The sequence below is a fragment of the Gambusia affinis genome, linkage group LG16 (assembly GCF_019740435.1).
Source record: "Gambusia affinis linkage group LG16, SWU_Gaff_1.0, whole genome shotgun sequence".
NCBI classification, from domain to species: domain Eukaryota; kingdom Metazoa; phylum Chordata; class Actinopteri; order Cyprinodontiformes; family Poeciliidae; genus Gambusia; species Gambusia affinis.
Window position 1 is genome coordinate 14958327 of NC_057883.1, and position 18890 is coordinate 14977216.

The following is an 18890-nucleotide window of genomic DNA, read 5'->3' on the forward strand; positions in this document are numbered from 1 at the left end:
AAAGGATTTAAGTATTCAGTGTTTTTAAATCCTATGAAGAAATAATTGACTGGGCCCACACTTACTTTTAACAATCCCTGTTGAATTAATGACTCTTTAGTGTTTTGTCATCATCCCTTTCTCTTTTTGGTTGATCAGAGAAGCTACATAGAAGACTTGATGCCACATTAGCGCCTAGCTTGTACATCAATGTTGCTGCCATATTGCGAGTTATATTTCTGTTGAAACACATCCAAAGAGTTGTGAAAAACATTTCTGTCCCAGGTGTTGAGCAGTGCAACTGTAAGGTCTGTTATGCTATGAGGCTTTAGTACCATAAAACTCTTCCTTCTTACATTTCATTTTTATGGTTAAAGCATAGGAATAAATAAATAATCAAAAACACAGTGTTTCAGTTTCCGATAATTACTTACCATAGAAAAACTTTGTTCCATAATTAAATCAAGAAAAGGTTATTTTAACATTTAATTTTAGAATAAAGAAAAAATAAACTTTTATGAAAGAAGAAAAAAAAATATTTTTTTTTTACAATTCTACAATAATGGGAAATAAAAAGTTTCTGATCTGATTTAAAAAATGTTAATTGCAGTTCTGTTTAGAAGGATCAGAAATTGCATCCCTAAACAATGGGTTCATTCAAAATTACAGTTGGCAAACAAGGCATTTTAAACAACACTTATTGGAACCAAACACATATTTTTTTTTAATAACGAATGATTTCAAAGACTTCTTCAAACCCCCTTCTTCTCCTATCAGATCTCTTTTGCCGTCATTACTCCTCTGTGGCGAGCAGCTGCTGGCTCTGCTGACTGCTCGCTGTGGCGCAGCAATCGCATCCAGCTCCTGAAAATGGGCTCTACTGTCAGAAACCACAACATAATGACTCTAAGACACATAGTTCAAACTCCAGTTGTTCACTGAATATGCATGGTTTGATTTGCTTTAATTAAGAACAAAGTGATTTTATTGTTTTATTTCATCAGGTAAGTACTGAAATATACAAAACACAGACACCTGCCAATCCAGTGGCAACACAAAAAAAAAAAAAAGGAAAAATGACAAAGAGAAACTGGAACATTCTCCCAAAACACTCAGAGTACAAAGTACAAAACCAGGGTATAAATTCCTGAATTTAGCTCTGATTATACCCAGTTTTATTTTTATTGTGTGAATTTTTTTTAAATTTTGCAAAACCCATTGTAGAAATACTCCAGAGAAGATAATAAATGACGCCTCTGGAAACTTTATTCAAATATCTACAGATGCCTGCTGAGCAGCAAAAAGTCTTTTCCAGAATTCGCAAAAATACTAAAAAGTTCTAAAAGGAGAGAAAGAGGATGCAGAAACATGGGAGTTTGTCTTAAACTCATCTTTGCGGTTTCCGTTTTGCACAAAGAAATTCACAATGTCGAATAAATAAAACAGTTTGGAACGACATTTGTAACCAATTTTCAGACCTTTTTTTTCTGCAGGGGAAGGATGATCACGCTTTCACACTATTAGCTGCCACTGTTAGACCTGAAAACACTGATAATACCTGCAGCTAATTCCATGTGAGCTGCAAAGATTTTCCGCTGATTGCTTTGACACTTTGCACACACTGGAAATGTAAAAAAATAAAATAAAATAAAAATAAAAATGTTTGCTTTCTCTAGCAGCGAATAGTGTTCCTATTCAGTTGCTATTCTTCATAGTTGAATAGTGCAATAACCTACAACAATTAGTAAAATACATGACAGAACAAACGTATGTATGCAGGTCATGGTTCCAGTTCATGCCGAAGGACAAATAGCTCTGGAGAGAGCTCATTCTCAGACTGTTACTCCCTTGTGAAAGGTGCCTTTTACTCCTGATGTAAGACTGCTTTTGGTCATTTCCTGTCTTCCATCAAGACCGCTGTCCGTAATGAATATCCGTTAAACCTATTACATATCATGTAGAATTTTGGGCTTGAGTTTGTTTTAAAGAAAGCAACCAAAATCAGGCAAATCCAGGGAAAGTTTAACAAATTTTACAATAAAGAAGAGAGGACAGTCCTCTTTACTGACAGTCATTTAATGCGCTTCTGTGATACGCATCTTCGCCTCCTCATTGTGCTGCAAAGTAACTTGGGTTTTTCCCAATCTAAAAGCTCCTGATGTGAAGCCATCCACTCTGTCAGCTTTGCTCTGTTTCCACAACAAACAGTTCTGGAGGGAAAACCTGCCACTCCAAAAGCTTTTATTATGCTTCCAAAAAGTCTTCTTTCCTTCGTGTGGATACACAATGCAGTAAAGCTCATTCACCACTAGGGGTCCTCATCCATGTCATCCAGGTTGGGAGCCATGATGAAGTGCTTTGGGTACGGGAGGTTCTGCTCGTCTGCGTACTCCTCCCAGCGTGCGTCGTCACTCTCGTGGGTAATGTAGCGCTCACCTCGCCGCGTTTCGAAGTCCCTGAGGTCCAGCCATGTTTGGTAATCCTGGAAAACACGCTCAGATTTAAAGCTCTGTTGATGTACTATAACCCATCAGTCAGGCTACTTTGTGACATGGTTGTTTAGATGAAAGAAAAAAAGGAAATTGTGTCACCTGTAACCAGGGATGGCTCAGACACTTGTCCACACTGTACCTCTTCCTCATTTTGACTTGGAGAAGATTGTTGATCAGGTCTGTGGCTGTGGCAGAAACACACATTGATCAGACTTGGACATATCGCAAAAGAATTCACACCTGAATATTTCCACAGTGGAACCACAAACAGAAGTGTATTTGATTAGGATTTTATGTTGAGTGGAAACAAAAGGATACTTGGGAATCAAAATTCCAATTGAGAACAAAATTTCTGGTATTAATTTAAAACCCCTAAAAAACATCTGGTACATCTGCATTTAAGAAATATCCAATTTCTTGAATGCACAAATTATGGAGCCAGGTGTTTACAAATCAAGCAAATAGACTTGATTTGTTACAGATGTAGATGGAAGAAACCAAGTGATGTCCAGGGCTCTTAAAATATTTTCATTTAAAAATCTCATAATTTTTATGACTCAATCTGATAAGATTTTCCAGCATTTTTTATGACTTAAAGGGCATTTGAATAAAAAACAATTGCCTATCCTGGTTTTGCTCATTTCAATTGTTCATTACTTTCATTTTCATAAAACATAGACATTACCTTTAAGATAATATAAAAATATGTAAAGAAAAAAAGTGTCATAGTCAATTTTTAACTTTCCATACTTTTTAGTATGAATCCTTTCCTTTCATTTTCACAATTATAAAATGCTTTGTGATAAATGTCGTCAAAAAACTTTTAAGCTTGTGGTTGTAGTGCGGTAGGTACTTTTATACTGCACATACATTAGAATGATGTAATATCTGATGCTAAACAAACATTTTCACACATAGTTTACAAGGTTTTGTGACCTTTACAGGGACACGTAGAGATAAAAGTAAGAACCTGACATTAGCATCGTCTTGAGTTGTGAACTGTATGTGGGAGGAGTTACAGCTTGGACAGTTGAGAAAAAATGAAAGTGATTCATCTCAACCTCAGACATTGAAAGTCGAGCTTTAAGACGTTGAGCTGACCCAGACATGTAGGTGGAGAGGGATAGTTCATCTGAATTTCAGTTTGACACTAGAATACAGGTGCAACCAGGCTGGCAACTATTTGCAGAGGTGAAGACCAGAATAAATTAAGCTTTGGTAAATTCCAACAGGAAGGGAGAGAGCGAAAGGACAAGACTGCTCTTTGTCTTCCTACCCTCAGCAGAGATGTCCTTCCAGGGTGTCGGGGGGTACATGAAGGCGGCGTTCTGGATCTGATCGTTAATGTCTTCGTCCTCGTTAAAAGGGAAGGTCCCGCTTAAGCTGACGTAGACGATGACTCCCACTGACCACATGTCTAAGGATCTGTTGTAGCCTTTGCTCCGCAGCACCTCTGGAGCCAGGTAAGCAGGGGTGCCAACGACTGACCGCCGGAACGACTTCTCACCAATGATGCGTGCAAAGCCGAAATCACACAGCTTTACCTAAAAAAACAACATGCACCGTCAAGCACAGATATGCTGACACATTTTTATCTGATTTGAGTGTATTTTAGAGTTTATGGTGACATGTACTCTAAATACTTTCCTAGGGTCTGTGGGAAAAATGAAACGGCTCATTTTATCACAGATCCTCTACTGTGCATAACAGGAGGTAATAAGCACTTTTCCACATATTCAACCTTTCTGAAGGTGTTTTAAGAGCTTTTTTCTGAGGGGGTTAGTAGTTGGCTGCATTTTTTTTTGTTTGCAGCACAACCCATGTAGTAGTACATAATATTCTTATATAGGACCTAACTTATGCATCATCTGTCAACTTTAATGCTTCTTTTCTAAGAAAATAGCTATTTGAAAGTGTTCTTGTACTTGTTAAAAATCTATTATCTGTAAACACTATTTTTGGTATTTTCATCTAAAGCAATGGGAACAAATTGTGTCTTTGTGATGAACTCTTTCCAGTTTGAGAATCTAATTTAAAATTTGATTATTTGATGCCTAAAAGATTTATAGATTATATTTAAAAGGCCACAAACCAAAAAAAACATTCCTCTTCTGAAATTCAGTGAAAAGGGGAAGAAAAGACCTCTGTTTTACTCTACAAGTAAAGCAAACATGCCACCATAAGCCCAAAGAGGATAAAAAATGCTAAATATTTTTATCATTGTTACCTGTGGAAAAGGCTCTGCGGAGGCCAGTAATACATTTTCAGGCTTCAAGTCACAGTGAACAATGTTTTTGAAATGCAGATGCCTCAAGGCCACCAGGATCTGTTGAAAGCAAAAGTTCAGTTAGAACACACACATACTCAACATAAACATGAGTCACTAACCATGTAAACTACAATTTTATAGTTTAAATACTGATAAAACTGACTGTATTATTGTGGAATAAAATCTGAGTCATAGGCACACAGATGCCCTTAAATATTTCCACATTGCACAGTTCATCTATATTCACCAGATCCTTGCATAAGCTCACGCTGCACAAATTCCAGCCTGTGGATCTGTACCAAAACCACAATCCACTGGGTCCCCCAATCCCGACCCTGGCTTGAACAAAACTCCTGGCCACATCTGAGCCAGGCCCCGCTGCAGCTAATGGGGCCGTGGTTAATGGCCCTTGCTGCTGTTTGGGACCCAAAATCTAAGCAGACCCTGGGGCCCACAGCTCCTCTTATTAGGCCACAAAGCCACGAGCACACTGCAGGCTGTAATCGGCAGCCAGGCAGGAGGCGGCGATGTCGTGTGGACCAGTGCCATATAAACATATCCCCCCCAATCAGGCCACTGCAGCAAGAATAAACAGCAGCAGAGGGTCATCACACCCAGACACAGGGGAGAAAGTTCAAGAAGGACATGAAGGAAATTGATATAAAAACATGCAAACGCGTGTTAGAAGAATTGAAACATACATGATATAGAACATTACATTAAATTTCCCTGAAACCTTTTGATTTTGTAAAAACACAAACTGCATTTATATTTGATTTTCTGTGAGAGCAAACAAAGATTCAGAATCATGAAAGAAAAATCTGACACAAAAATCTGAAAACTGTGATACGCATTTGTATTCAGGCCCACTGAATCAATATTTTCTAGAATTATCTTCAGTTACAGCTTCAAGTCATTTAGGGTAACTATCCCAGTTTGCACATGTAAAGACTGAAATATTTGTCAGTTTGTTTTGGCAAAATAATTCAAGCTCAGTAAAATTGGACAGACAGTATAAGTGATCATCACTATATACATGCCATCATGTTTCATGGATGAGTGCTGTACACATGTGTCTATTTTCTTTCACTTCTCAAATATGTCTTATTTGTCTTGTCTATAACATAAAATCCTAATAAAAACATTAAGGTTTGTATTTGCAACATACAAAAACGATTAGGGTGTGTGCTTTAAATATAGTCAACATTTAGCTGCTCCTTTAAGCAGTTTATTGCAAATTATTAGCTAATAGATACATAAACAAAACCAAGGCGGTGAAACTATTAGTGAGACAGTGAGGAAAACAAAAAGTTAAGAGAGATCCCCGTTTAAGCAGCACGAACCTGTGTGACAAGGAATTTGGTGATTCGTTCTGGTAGTTTGCTCTTCTCGCTGGAGAGGATCATCTCCAACATGTCTCCGTGCAGCTTCTCCATGACAACAAACACTCGCTCTGGGGTCTCAAACATGCACTCCAGGTTAACGATACCTGGATGATGCAGATTCTAAAGAAAAAGAGAAAAAAAAATTCTAGTTAAAAATCCTTGTATCAAAATCAGGGATTTGTACAGGCAAATCTCTGCACAAATGGTCCACATTAATGGTTTATGTTATTATTCATTCAATCATTCATTACCTGTAATATGGCCACCTCATTCCTTAACTGGCTCTCCTGCTTGGTAGGAAATCTCATCTTGTCTATAACCTTGATGGCTACGTCTCTGCCACTCTTTCTGTGCTTCCCTGAAACATAAGAGTAACCACACACATTACAATTTATTGCCATGCTAATTTAAACCACACCAAATGTGACAAGGATATTTTAAGGCAAAAACAACATACCTCCATACACGATGCCAAACTGGCCTGATCCCAGCACCTCGTCAGAGAATATTTGATATATTGAGGCAATATCCTGCACAGATATCACTTCCAGTTACTTAATGGCTGCATTTCACATTTTACTCTCAGTACTGAAACTGGAATCACCAACAATTACATCATCTATGGTTTGGCAACGTTGTTGCTTTTCCCAAATGTTTCTGGTTATTGCCAAATATTTAACTTTCACTCCGTGCAGAAGTGGAACTAAATCGAAAACCCCATGACCCAAAAGGATGAGGAAAAAAAGGAAAACAAAGCTTCCTCATTTATGTAGAGAAGAAAAAAAGCTTCCACTAAATATTTTAATAAAAGCAGCAGTTAGATACAATTTCTGCTTTAACCACAACAGCTACTTTAATAGCACACATATGCATGATTTTGCAAGCTGTGCTGGGAAATTGCACAATTGCTTCTGGTAGAAAAGAAATTAAAGAAGCTGTACTTACCACATTCTCCTGGATCTGGCAGTTGGACACAGATATGCTGATGGACAGCTCTTCTGAAAGAGGGAAACACATGATTTTTTTTTCCACCCAGGGGCACTAAAATCAAAATTTTCTTCTTGCATTAAGCAACAAGTGAATCATTAAATATTTTGTGATGCATTCCTCACAATTTAGTTTTTCCCTGTTTTCTCCTCCAGTGAGCATCCTTCTATCTTTTCACAGCTGCATGCAGTGAGGCCCACATGATGAAGCATTTTATTACACAAGAAATTGGCAAAATAAATCAATCTGGAGAGATGTGTGTGACTAAATACCTCAAGAATGCAATGCATTTCAAATTAAGAATTAGGACTGCCACATGGGCAAGACTAAACACAAATTAAGAATTTGCCCAGTAGGAAACTAAGGCAACCATTTATTTTCATTCGATGAAATAAACACAAAATGCCACAGGACTCAAAAAAATAAATAAATGTTTTCACAAATTAATTAAATTGTTCTTAATAGAAGCTCTCAATTTATATTTCTGAAATTAATTCAGTCCCAGAAATAATCCACTATGAAAGACAATAAAGTGCAAAGGTCCATAATGACAGAGTCCAACAAATCAGGAGAAAAAAACCTGGATCCTGGTCTCAGACAAAACAAAATCTCTTGCATTTTTATGTTCTTTAGTCTACAAAAATAAGGAATAGGAATAAAACATGTTTTCATATAGTCTTGTTGGCTGTAGCCACCTTCCTACCTTGTGTTGACCACAGTGATAATATCGTGTAGCACTGAGATCCATGGCAGGATGCAAACCTGACTAGAATTTTTCACTGGTTTAGTGTTATTTTTCAACAAATACCTAATTTCCCATTACTTTAACTATGGTACCTTTATATGTGTATAAACTCTGAAAATGAGATTGAATGTCTAAATGAGATCTGTTTGTATAAATAAAGGAAAAGGGAAAATAAAATGAAACTACAGCCTCTCCGGGGCACCAATAGTTTTAATTCAATTAAAAACTCAATCTCGTGACTCTACTGGTCACCCCTTTTATCTCCAAACAATGACTTCACAGTCCTGCTTCCTCTTGAATACCAAATACACACAGCAGGGCATCCCTCACCCCTAAATGTGAATATGAATAGATTTCATTTTGGTAAACCTCAAAGTTTCAATACACATTATGTGAGTAACACATAATTTGACACGGACAGCCCCAACAATATGGCCCCAACAAAATCCTGCAAGCTGCTGAAACTGAAAACTCTAAAATGGGGAGCGATGCAAGGATCAACATGCAAACAGAAGAGGTTGAATAGATTTTCCTTACTGTGATCTCTTCCCTGACAGGCTGCACTGGCCACACTCGGCTGGGGTGTGACGGGCATCAGGGCCTGTCTGATGGCCTTCTCCCAGCCCTGGGCCACCTCCACACCCACTCCAGAAGCAGCCAGTGCAGGGCTGTGATAGTGGCTGCTGTTGTTCTCCCCCACATAGTAGACCATGGTGGCTGTGATGATCTCAAAGCAGTGCGGGTTGCTGCCCTGCGCCAGATTACTGTAGTCTCTGAACGGTTCCACCTGGAGAATCTCAGACAGAGGGATCTCCTGCAGGAAAAGTTTGAAAGTAGGTGAAACATACTTTTATGATTTTTTTTGCAAACATAAAGTTGTCATCATCATCATCATCATCATCATCATCCTCATCCTCATCATCATCATCATCAATCACTTTATTTTGGAAAATGTTCCACATTAAACACAGAAAACAACAAAAGAAAAAATAAGTAAATAAAAAAATAAAGTCATAAGCAAGAAACACATCTAAACAGATTCAGGTGAACACAATCTAATTAAAAATGTACTTAATTATAGGCAAATTAAGGCATTAATAGAGATAAAATACTTTGGAAAAAAACAGCTCATTTTAATTCATCAGTCTTAATCTTACCTTCCAAATAAATCACATGGCTATATTTTAAGATAAGTATAACAAAAACAATGCAAGCTGATAAAGCTGAAAAACAATAGAGTTAGACAAACTCACACACTCCACAAGTCTTCACACAGTTTTGGTCCAAGCTCAAAACCTCTACTTTCCTCTTCTCTCTCTTATGAGCACAAACTGAAAGGACAGTTTCGGCGCAACTAAAAGTTCCCCCTTCCCCTTTAAACTCGCTGTCGAATCAAAGAGAACAAGGGAGGGCCAAACGCGGAGAAATATACAGAATTTCCAGCCAATGAGGGATCACAGCGACGCACGTTGTCCCCTCCGCATGGCTCACCACAGAGTATCAGATGAAGTGCTTGTGGTTAGCGGGGACCGGGTCACGTGAGCAGCCCCTGCGGCAGCTTCAGTGCTCTGGTTGCCTGATTACAAGGCAGGGGCCGGCCAGAGGGGCCCCATTCGAGCATGAGCTGCCGGCGCTACCGCGAGCCACTGAGATGAAGGACAAGGCAACTACCGTTGTCCCTCACCACAACTGGGGTAGCAGTGTGAGTCGGGAGGGGAGCACTGGGGTCCAGTGTTTCAGAGTGACAGCACAAAGACAGAGAAAAGCCCCCTAGTCCCCCGTAAGAGTTTCTTCAGAGGAAGCCACAAGTACAGGGGTCTCATCTTCAAACACGGAGCCGTTATGGCTTCCAAATGGTGAAAATGGCTGCCATGCCACCACACGACCACCACTAATCAGATCCGAGGCAGAAAGGAAAGCAGAGAGAGGAGGATGTTGGCCACACACTGATGAGCAACAGGCAGGAGAAACTTAAAATGAAACAAAGTCTTTTTTCTGGTTACTGATCAGAATGGCATTTTCCACTGAAAATGAATGAATTTATCTTAGATTATATATAACAGCATAATAAGTAAATATAAAAGATTACATACAAGACTGAAGGACACTAGAGATAACATGATAAGTATTTAGAGAGTGCTGAACAGAATTAATAGATCTAACTCTCATTTCGAGGAGGATTACATTGTAAAGTTGAAGAGGGAAATGTAACTCTGTTTTGTAAAGCATGTAGTAACCCAAAATATTACATAAATTAATGAAGGTGGACGTGAGGATGTTAGCTATGTATAAGTTACATGAGCAATGTTTCATGGGGTGCAAGTGAGCACTTCTTAACAAGCAAAGTGAAAAAAACTACTGAGAAAATACACATATTTACAATTTGCACTTTCAACGTGGTGTATCTACATTATATTTGTCCGTAATTTAATTATAAAATCACCCTGGAAAATTTTATTTTAGAACATTTTAATTGTTAAAATTTCAGCCTAGACAATTACTACTGTCATTAAACTGGATTCTAATTATTTTAAACTGAAATAAAGCATTTGTATGCCTTTTTGTGGTAGATTAAAAATAATGCTATGGACCCATGCATGTTTTTAATGAGGAAAACAAACAGGAAGTGTTAATAGACGGATTTCAATTTGAAACAGATTCTAGATCTATGTCATTGCTTCCACAAAAATTGGCTTACCTCTATTTCAAAGTGTATTGAATTAATCTCCATTCGCTCAAACGTTTCAGCTTTCTATTTTTACAGTACATTATGACAGTATAGAAACATTTTTGGCTTCCAGTTGGTGAAAGTTTTAATTAAAAATATAAAAATAAGAAAGAATCCACAGCCTTTGGATGAAGCTCAAAATTGAGCTCTTTTCACTAATCATCCCTGAAGATGTTTCTGCAACGTCAGTAGAGTCCATCTGTGGAAAATTCAGTTGATTGGACATGATTGGTAAAGATTGAACTCTTTGGTGTTAATACCAGGTGTCATTCTTGGAAGAAAACCAGACCAGACCGATACTATCCCTAGACTGAGGCATGGTGGTGGCAGCATCATGCTATGGGGATGTTTTGTAACAGCAAAAACTGGCAGGTTAGACAGGATAGAGGGAAATATGAGTACAGCGATTTACGGAGGCATCCTGGATGAAAGCCTGATCCAGAGACTCTGGGGCGACGGGACATTTTTCAGCAGAATGACAACCCAAAGCACATGGCCAAGATCTCACAGGCATGGCCAAACCAGAGTCTAGACTTTTAATTTTAAATTTTTTGTAATGTGGTTGCTGAAATAGTAAAATTCAAGGAATAGATACTTTTAAATTGCAAATATTTTTTTATTTTTTATTTTTGGTAACATATGATTTTATAACAATGTTGATAGTTGACAGTTGTAGAAATAATTTTAGACAACTGAAAATTATATTGTTAATGCTTCAATATTGGAGTTCCTGTATAGAAGTTTATGTACATAAAGTAGTCATGTTTTATATATATATATATATATATACATATATATAAAATTGTGGATAAAATATTGATAAATCTATAGTGAAATAAAATGAGTAGAATAAAACTAGACTGAACTGAACAATCTGCTGATGTAGAACAAAGACTAACATTTGTAGGGAGAAAAAAAAGAGATTTGCTGCAACCCTTCAATTTGCCTGCTGAGGATTTCAAATGTAGTTGGATGCCAAGTTGATAATAAAGAACCACATAAAGTCAGCAGTAAACACACCCTGAGGAGTCTGTCCCTGCTGAGGTTTCCTCTCTGGGGCTTTAGTGGCAGAAGATGAAGGGTGTGACAGAATAATGAGGAAAGAAGGGAGCAGGATTTTTTTCCTTGTTTTTATTTCTTCTTTTTCAAACACTAAACTAAAAAAAGTGAAAAAAAAACTGCACTCTGCATAACAGCAATGTGTGGAACCACCTGCTTGACACACATTCAAACTGGAAACTGTGCACCCTACGCGGCATCCTACTGCAACATCCTTCTGACCACAACTCAAAGGGGCGTCTGTGTCTCAGAAGCACACATCTCTTAGCAAACACAAAGACACATGGGGAAGTCTTTACCGTCTAGGCTGCAGTTCCCTTCCCTCAGTGTTTGGTGTGTAATTACTGCATTATTAAGCCCCTGTGGCCGAGTAATGACTAACTACTGCGCTTGCCACTGAGAGGGAAGTGTCACACAATCTCTGCACATCAAATTACAGTCACTCACTCAAAGTCAGCACTCTCTTTAAAGTCAGTTTGGAAATGCAAAATGGGGAAATCGCAAAGTCTGCAAGTCCAAATCCTCTGAAGTTTAAAATGTCCTAAAAACTCCCACCTGCTAAGTGAGAAACAACAGCTAACAAATGACAACTGTTGAATATGTGACCCTTAAACAGGCAAGGAACAGAAAGGGTTGTCAGGGGAAATTTCAGTGGGCTACACAGATCCTACAGCTTATTTACAGTTGCAACATGAACGGCTGTAAAGCTTAGTCACACCACTCCCACTGGCTATGATTTACATACCTCACTAGTATGAATATGATAATGTAATGTGTCATACTTAAATTGTGCTTTATTTGAAGCCAGAAGGTCTTCATACATGTAGTTCATTTCACTGAATTAACTTCTCTGAAATATTTTCAGAGAAGTTAATAATTTTTGGCGAATGTTTTAAGTGGAGGACAAGTTGTGTGTTTTTCCAGTAAGACGTGCTTTGGAGCTTACTTTATAAAACTTAGCTCCGGTGTCATTCTGGAAAAGACTCAAACTCTTGCTGTCCAGTCTCCAGTAATGTCTCTTCCGCTGTAAAAGAAGAACAGAAACACAAGGTGCTTAATATACAATTTTTAAAAATATTACAAAAATGTGTGATTATTATTTCAGAGGTAAACTAAGCAGCTTTGGAAACTTTTATGCAGCATGGAGGTGATAACATTTAGCTACTCTATTTCAATGATGTTACTCTTACCAGGTTATCCCTGCTTGTATAATGAACCATCCAGCCCTCCTTTACCACAGTGGAGCTCCGTCTCTTGGTGTGCTTGATAGACTGGACCACCCGCATGAGTGGGATGTTGCTGCTGGTTGAAGGACTACACAAACAAAACCATAATTCTTATAAACCTCAAGTTTATTTAAATAATTTCTTTAAGTATACACATTTTAAAATTGTCATAATAGCACTGTGTTTCACCAAAACTTTCTCTCACTTCAATTAGTATACTGTTCGACATGTTGCACAAGCAAACTTAAGTATAGATTTTTTTTTTGTTCTGTAACAGATCTACACAAGGTAGTCCATAATTGTGAGAGGACAAGGATATGTGGCTTTCAGGCATTGTTTGAAGAACTGTATTTAGCACCCCTTTACTGTGATAACCCAAAACGGGTACCTAATTACGGTAATAAATAGAGTTCATCTGTGTCTAATTTAATTTTAGAATAAATCCAGCTGTTCCATGAACATCTCAGAAGTTTGTTGGAGATCACAAGTAAACAAACAGGCTCATTGAGAAGGAGGAACACAACAGACAGATCACGGCGAAGTCCTGAAGAAGTTTAAGGCCAGGTTTGGTTATAAAAACTAACCATTAATCAGAGAAACAGCCAAGATTCTCATCTGTTCACACGGCAACTATTAGTCACAAAATTTGTGCTTATATAGTGGGAACAGCAAAGCATTGTGCAAAAAGGTGCTCTGGTCATATGAGAGAAAATATAACAACAAACAAAACACTATATGTGAGAGATAACAGACAACACTGCACACAACATTAAACACATCACAAAACAGACAGTGGCTGCATAATGTTGTGGGAGTGCTTTTTTTAGCAAGACAACAAACCCTAAACATACAACAAAGTGGTTTAAAACAAAGATATTGTTGGGTTAGAATGGCCTAGATAAAGTCCCAACCTGAACACTGCCGGAGATCTGCAGCAAGGCTTGAACACACATGTCCTCTGAATCTTTTCATTCAATATGTCTGAGATTGAGCTATTCTGTCTCTAGATGTGCTGTTCAAGAAATATTCCAAAGGACTTAAAAATTTGATTCAAACTCCGATATTGACAGAAGGGAAGAGAACATAACTGAAGGCCATGGTTTCTCAATTTTTATTTGTAAAAGAACACATTATTTTTTTCTACTGTGACATAAAATCCCCCCAAAAAACCCTGAAGCTTGTAAGGGGAAACGTCGCAAAATGTGAAAAAATTTAAAATGAATGAATACTTTTGTAAAACATACAATCTGAAACAGCTAGACAAAGATAAGATGCAGCGATACAACAAAGTAAACACTGCCACCTACAGAGATGTTTATGTCATCAGCCTGAAGAAAACCATCCGTCAAAGTGGTTGTATTTTTATCCTACCTTATAGTCTTGATAGGCTCTTCATCCTTCTCTCTGTCAGTGAAGGGAGAGTCCATGCTGAACATCCCGTCTGGAGTGGATGGTTCATCTGGGTCGTCCAGACTTCGTCCACCGTCCATATCACTACTGTCCACCTCCATCATATCCATGGTGGTATCAGAATCGGGCCCGGGGCTGGCTGGCTCTAAATATTTAAATCCAGTTTTTGTTTTACATATTGAATAATACAGAATAGAATTGTGTAGCAGACCTTCTTCAATAATATGAGCAAAACATCCAGAAAAACAGATTTATTTTAACAACTCCACCACTCTCGTCACTCATAGGAGAATATGATTGAAGAAATAACGAAGTAGACATTTCTGTATCAATTACTTAACAGTGTCTTGTCTATTTTCCAAGTAAACAAGTCAGAAAAGTGAAGAGTTGAAAGCTTAAGGTAATGCTTACCACCATTGAAGTCCACTTCCCCTAAACAGTCTCTTGGTACCTTTGATGCACACCGCTTATGGCAGTTAAATCTGCAGTCTGGAGTGCAATAATTAGAATGAGGTGTATAAATATTTTCTGATAATTGTAAGTTCAACATGTTCATACACAACGTTACCTTTACACTGCATTCCCTGGCGAAAGAGACCCTTGAGTAGCCGTTTGCAGTACTGGCAGATGGTTGGCCGAGTGTAAGTGTGGATGGCGAAGGTGTGCGGCACCTTAACCCGCGTCTTCTCCATCTTATCCATCCAGATAGGCCTGCCGCTCCAGGACAGGATGCGCTTCCCCGCCTCCTGATGCGACCGCTGTTGCTGAGGTTGGATGAACGGAGAAACAGTCAAACGCTTGGGAGGGGATGGGAGTTAAAATCACTGACAGGAACAAAGCGTGATAACTTCAACTTTTAGTATCTTGTAGCTAATCACTATTACAGCTTGGATGGCAAAACAGCACACCGATAAGAACTCATGTCTATGTTGGCTGGATGGTAATAAGAAGTTTAAAAGCAACCAGAATTACATTTGTAGCCTAAATGGGCAATTGTCATTCAGGCCTCAGTTATATTTACTGATAAGAAAACTATCAAAACCTGTGAATAAGAACAGCCTTTTGGGAATTCAGTCTTTATAAAATACTTTTTTGTGAGCAAACTTAACAGGAGAGAGCGAAAAAGATGCTAACCAACATGCTGATTTGTAAAATATGTCATGACTCATTCTTAAACGTCATTTTAGACAAAACAAAATAAGTGAATGAGAAGTAGTTTGTTTTGGAGCTATAAATTTAGTCCAGAATGTTTAGACCAGAGATCTGCAAACTTTACAATCCATTCCTGTTATTTAATTTCTTTTTTTTAGGTTTTAAAACATTTAATTTGTTCTTATAATTATATTTAAAAACACTAGCGTTTTATTTATCATTTTTTGGCCAAAGGTATTTGGAACCACCGTAGTTCTGGAGCTGCAAGTTGCAGACCCCTACCTTAGGGGCTAAACCTGTTAAAATGAATTTATATTCACTTGACTGAACTGAATTTAAAACTAGTTTTGAGTAGCCGGGGACCTGACAAAACACTAAAAAGTTTAGTGCAGCCTTTTTGACTTCTAAATATGTCTCTAAAAAGTAAAAATAAAAGATCTCAAAGAGTATTTGAATGACTTTCCAAGCCCACAAAAAGGTTATTAACTTTGCCGTATTTTACCACATAAGAGCATAAGAGTCCCCATTTTATTTGCATAAATCAAACAGTCTGGAAACTCCTGGCAGAATAGGGAGGAACACACATTCCATTTCTTTACCGAAACATTAGTAGTTGCAAAATCCTGGACTTCAATAGACTTTTAATATCATTACCATAATTACATTTCCTTACGACCTTTGGCGTGGATGCACAGTAGGAAAGATTCCTCTGTGGCTCTAAGTGAAATTTGTTTCATAAGACCTCACTGAGAAGCTTCACACTGAGTCAGTGCAGCTAAATTAAATTTTCTGCATCAGTGGCATTCTACAAAGTGGCCCTGAAAAGGGGCCAAATCTGAAGTTTGTAAACATTTACCACAAGTGAAAACTCATCTGGCTTTCTGTTCCTGTCGAGCTATAAAAATACAAAAAACACCTCATTCTGGGTAACAAAAGAGTAACTATGCATAATTTAAAGCTAGAACGATTTCCGTCAATCAGAGCTCACCTCATCAGGAACAACCACGGTATTTTCAGCAGGTAATGCTCTTGGCACAGATAGAGATGGTCCTGGCAGTGAAACGTTGGACAACCGCCTTTTCCTCACACCGGTGCAGTTATTAGGGATCTTAAACGCACAACGCTTGTGATAGTTCAGCCCACATCCTGGAAAAAAGAACAGAAAACAAAACCCAGTTTAAAACTTAAAAAACCTACATGATAAAAACCAAAAGTTTGAAAACTGATGACAAATAAACTAAAAAAAAAAAAAAAAAGGAATAATAATAAGATAACATTGCAATTATAATTTAATGTGATCAAAATTAAACAATTTCATTAAAATCTGAATAAAAAAATGACAACTGTTAACCCCAACTGGGTTAAACTTGACTACATTACTAAGAATTAAAAAAGAAAGATTTTTACAAAATCAAGTCATAACAAATTCCTCCAGATTTGCGTGTGTGCTTCCAACCTTCACATTTGAGCCCCTGGCGGACGAGACCCCACAGCATCTCCCCGCAGTAGTCGCAGAAGGTGGGGGCCTTGTAGGAGTGCACGTAGAGGGCATGAGGTCGGATCTGGAAGTCCTCAACTGTGGCTTGAGCTGGAAACAAGGAAAAGAATGTAAATGATGTGGTGTCAAATAAAAAAAGTAGAACAAATGTAGATAACGGCAAAGAAAATGGCAGAAAATGTGTAATGAGGACAGATCAAAAGGAATCAAAAACAGGGCAAGGCAGATTAGTGGTTTGTAACAGCACACCATTACTCAACTAAATAGAATGCATTGATGTGACAGTGTGAGGAATACCAGTTTAAAAATAGATGCTTTAGAAAAAAATAATACACTTTAAAAAAACACCTTATTTTACTAGAGGCTAGAAAAGATGTTATTATCTACACATTTTAGACTAAGAAATAAGTATGGTTAGATTTCAAAGTGTAGAATAATTCTGGCTTTTTTATTCTTTTGCCTCAACTGGAAGCTAAAACCATTCTGCAGAAACTCTATATAAAAATAATGGGAAATAAAAGTCTGTCTTTAACTCTGCCATCATGATGTACTGCACTTCAAAACACTTCAGGTAATAAGGCTCCATTTGAAAAAGGGAGCCTTAACGGAGCCAAAAGTTTGATATATTCTTATATTCTGCCAAAGAAATCTAACTTTTTGCATTTTTTTCCAGCCCAAAGTCAGCATAATGCTATTTTCACTTCAAATTAAATGTACCATCATAGACCTAACAGATGCTTTTAACAGTAATAAGCAGAGGTTTTCACACAGTTCTAAATAAATTTGAAAAGTGTGATGTGCACTTGTACCCATCCCTATTTAACTCTGAAAACTCTAAATGAAATCAAGTGCACCACAATGTCTTTCAAAGTCTCCTAAATAGTAATCAGAGTAATTTAATATTAGTGCTGATGCAGCTGTTTTGTGAAGACCTGTCCAGATAGTTGGGTAAGTGAAGCAATATTCAGAGTAGGGATGAAATGATTAGTGCTTTAAATGGTTGGTGTTCTGTGAGTTTGTATGTTTGTTTTTATGATGTAAAGCACTTTGAACTGCTTTGCTGTTGAATTGTGCTATACAAACAAACTTCATCAACTGACTGACTGAAACTTAGTTTGCAATCTTGTTTAAATGTAATTGCTATTAAAAACATGCATAACATCAATGTTGAAAAGTCAAAAGAATTTAAACCAAAAAAGTAGAATCAAAGAAATTTTTAAAGCTAAACATTGCTCAGTGTGGTTTGCCATGCATATAACTTTGACAATAACACACATCATCTAGCATTTTCTAAATGTCTACTCTGAAGAAGGGATATAGAGTTAAATTCAGTTTCATTATTCCATCTAATATTCAAATAGCTTTCAGGTGAAGAAGAGTCCTGTGCTGCACTTGGCAAAAACATGGAAGAGAAACTGAACAAAAATTTGAGGAAGTTGAATCAACTTGTGACGGAAGAGCACAACATCTGTAGACTAAGCAGGAAGATGCTCTGAAATGATTGCTGCTATATCATCACTGCTGCAGTAGAGGGCATCACATCTGCAGCATCAACAAATTATCTTTATCAGTTTATATGAGAGGATAAAATCTAATCTAGCATAGTTTCAAATATGTTGCCCTTTTGTCTTTTCTTTCCCGAATCTCTCATTATTTTCAAAGTAGATACTTTGTTCATTGCTGGGAATGAGCTTTGATTGAATATGGGGGTGGATAATCAAACATTTGAAGAGGAGAAGTTCAAAACCCATTTTTCTGTGCTTGTCTGACACTTCCGTTTTCTCTCAGTGCTGTTCCCATATAATCATTAAAGCAGCTACAGCATCCAATAAGAGGCAGGTAATCTTTACACTGAGGTTAAGTAGTGAAAGCTAGTGTGGTGACAAAAGCGACGTTGCACTGTGTTGTAGTCTCACATCTCTTTCTGGATGAAAAACTCCTTCACATTAGTTTCTATGAT

The 18890-nt window shown here is 37.6% G+C and overlaps 1 protein-coding gene across 2 annotated transcripts in view; it reads right to left on the minus strand.

The window, feature by feature from the left end:
• Positions 1-615: 615 nt before the first annotated feature.
• The window catches only part of prkd3 (protein kinase D3), a 45731-nt gene continuing 27456 nt past the window's right edge, over positions 616-18890 (minus strand). For both annotated transcript variants that reach the window (XM_044143369.1, XM_044143368.1), the window contains exons 5-20: positions 16889-17020; positions 16421-16578; positions 14849-15044; positions 14692-14769; positions 14242-14425; positions 12835-12958; positions 12591-12668; positions 8395-8671; positions 7071-7123; positions 6583-6655; positions 6377-6483; positions 6084-6245; positions 4699-4797; positions 3748-4015; positions 2571-2656; positions 616-2461 (exon numbers count right to left, since the gene is read on the minus strand). In XM_044143369.1, the coding sequence (XP_043999304.1) occupies positions 2288-2461; positions 2571-2656; positions 3748-4015; positions 4699-4797; positions 6084-6245; positions 6377-6483; positions 6583-6655; positions 7071-7123; positions 8395-8671; positions 12591-12668; positions 12835-12958; positions 14242-14425; positions 14692-14769; positions 14849-15044; positions 16421-16578; positions 16889-17020 (2249 nt within the window). In that variant the 3' untranslated portion in view covers positions 616-2287. The remainder of the gene's footprint in view (positions 2462-2570; positions 2657-3747; positions 4016-4698; positions 4798-6083; positions 6246-6376; positions 6484-6582; positions 6656-7070; positions 7124-8394; positions 8672-12590; positions 12669-12834; positions 12959-14241; positions 14426-14691; positions 14770-14848; positions 15045-16420; positions 16579-16888; positions 17021-18890) is intronic.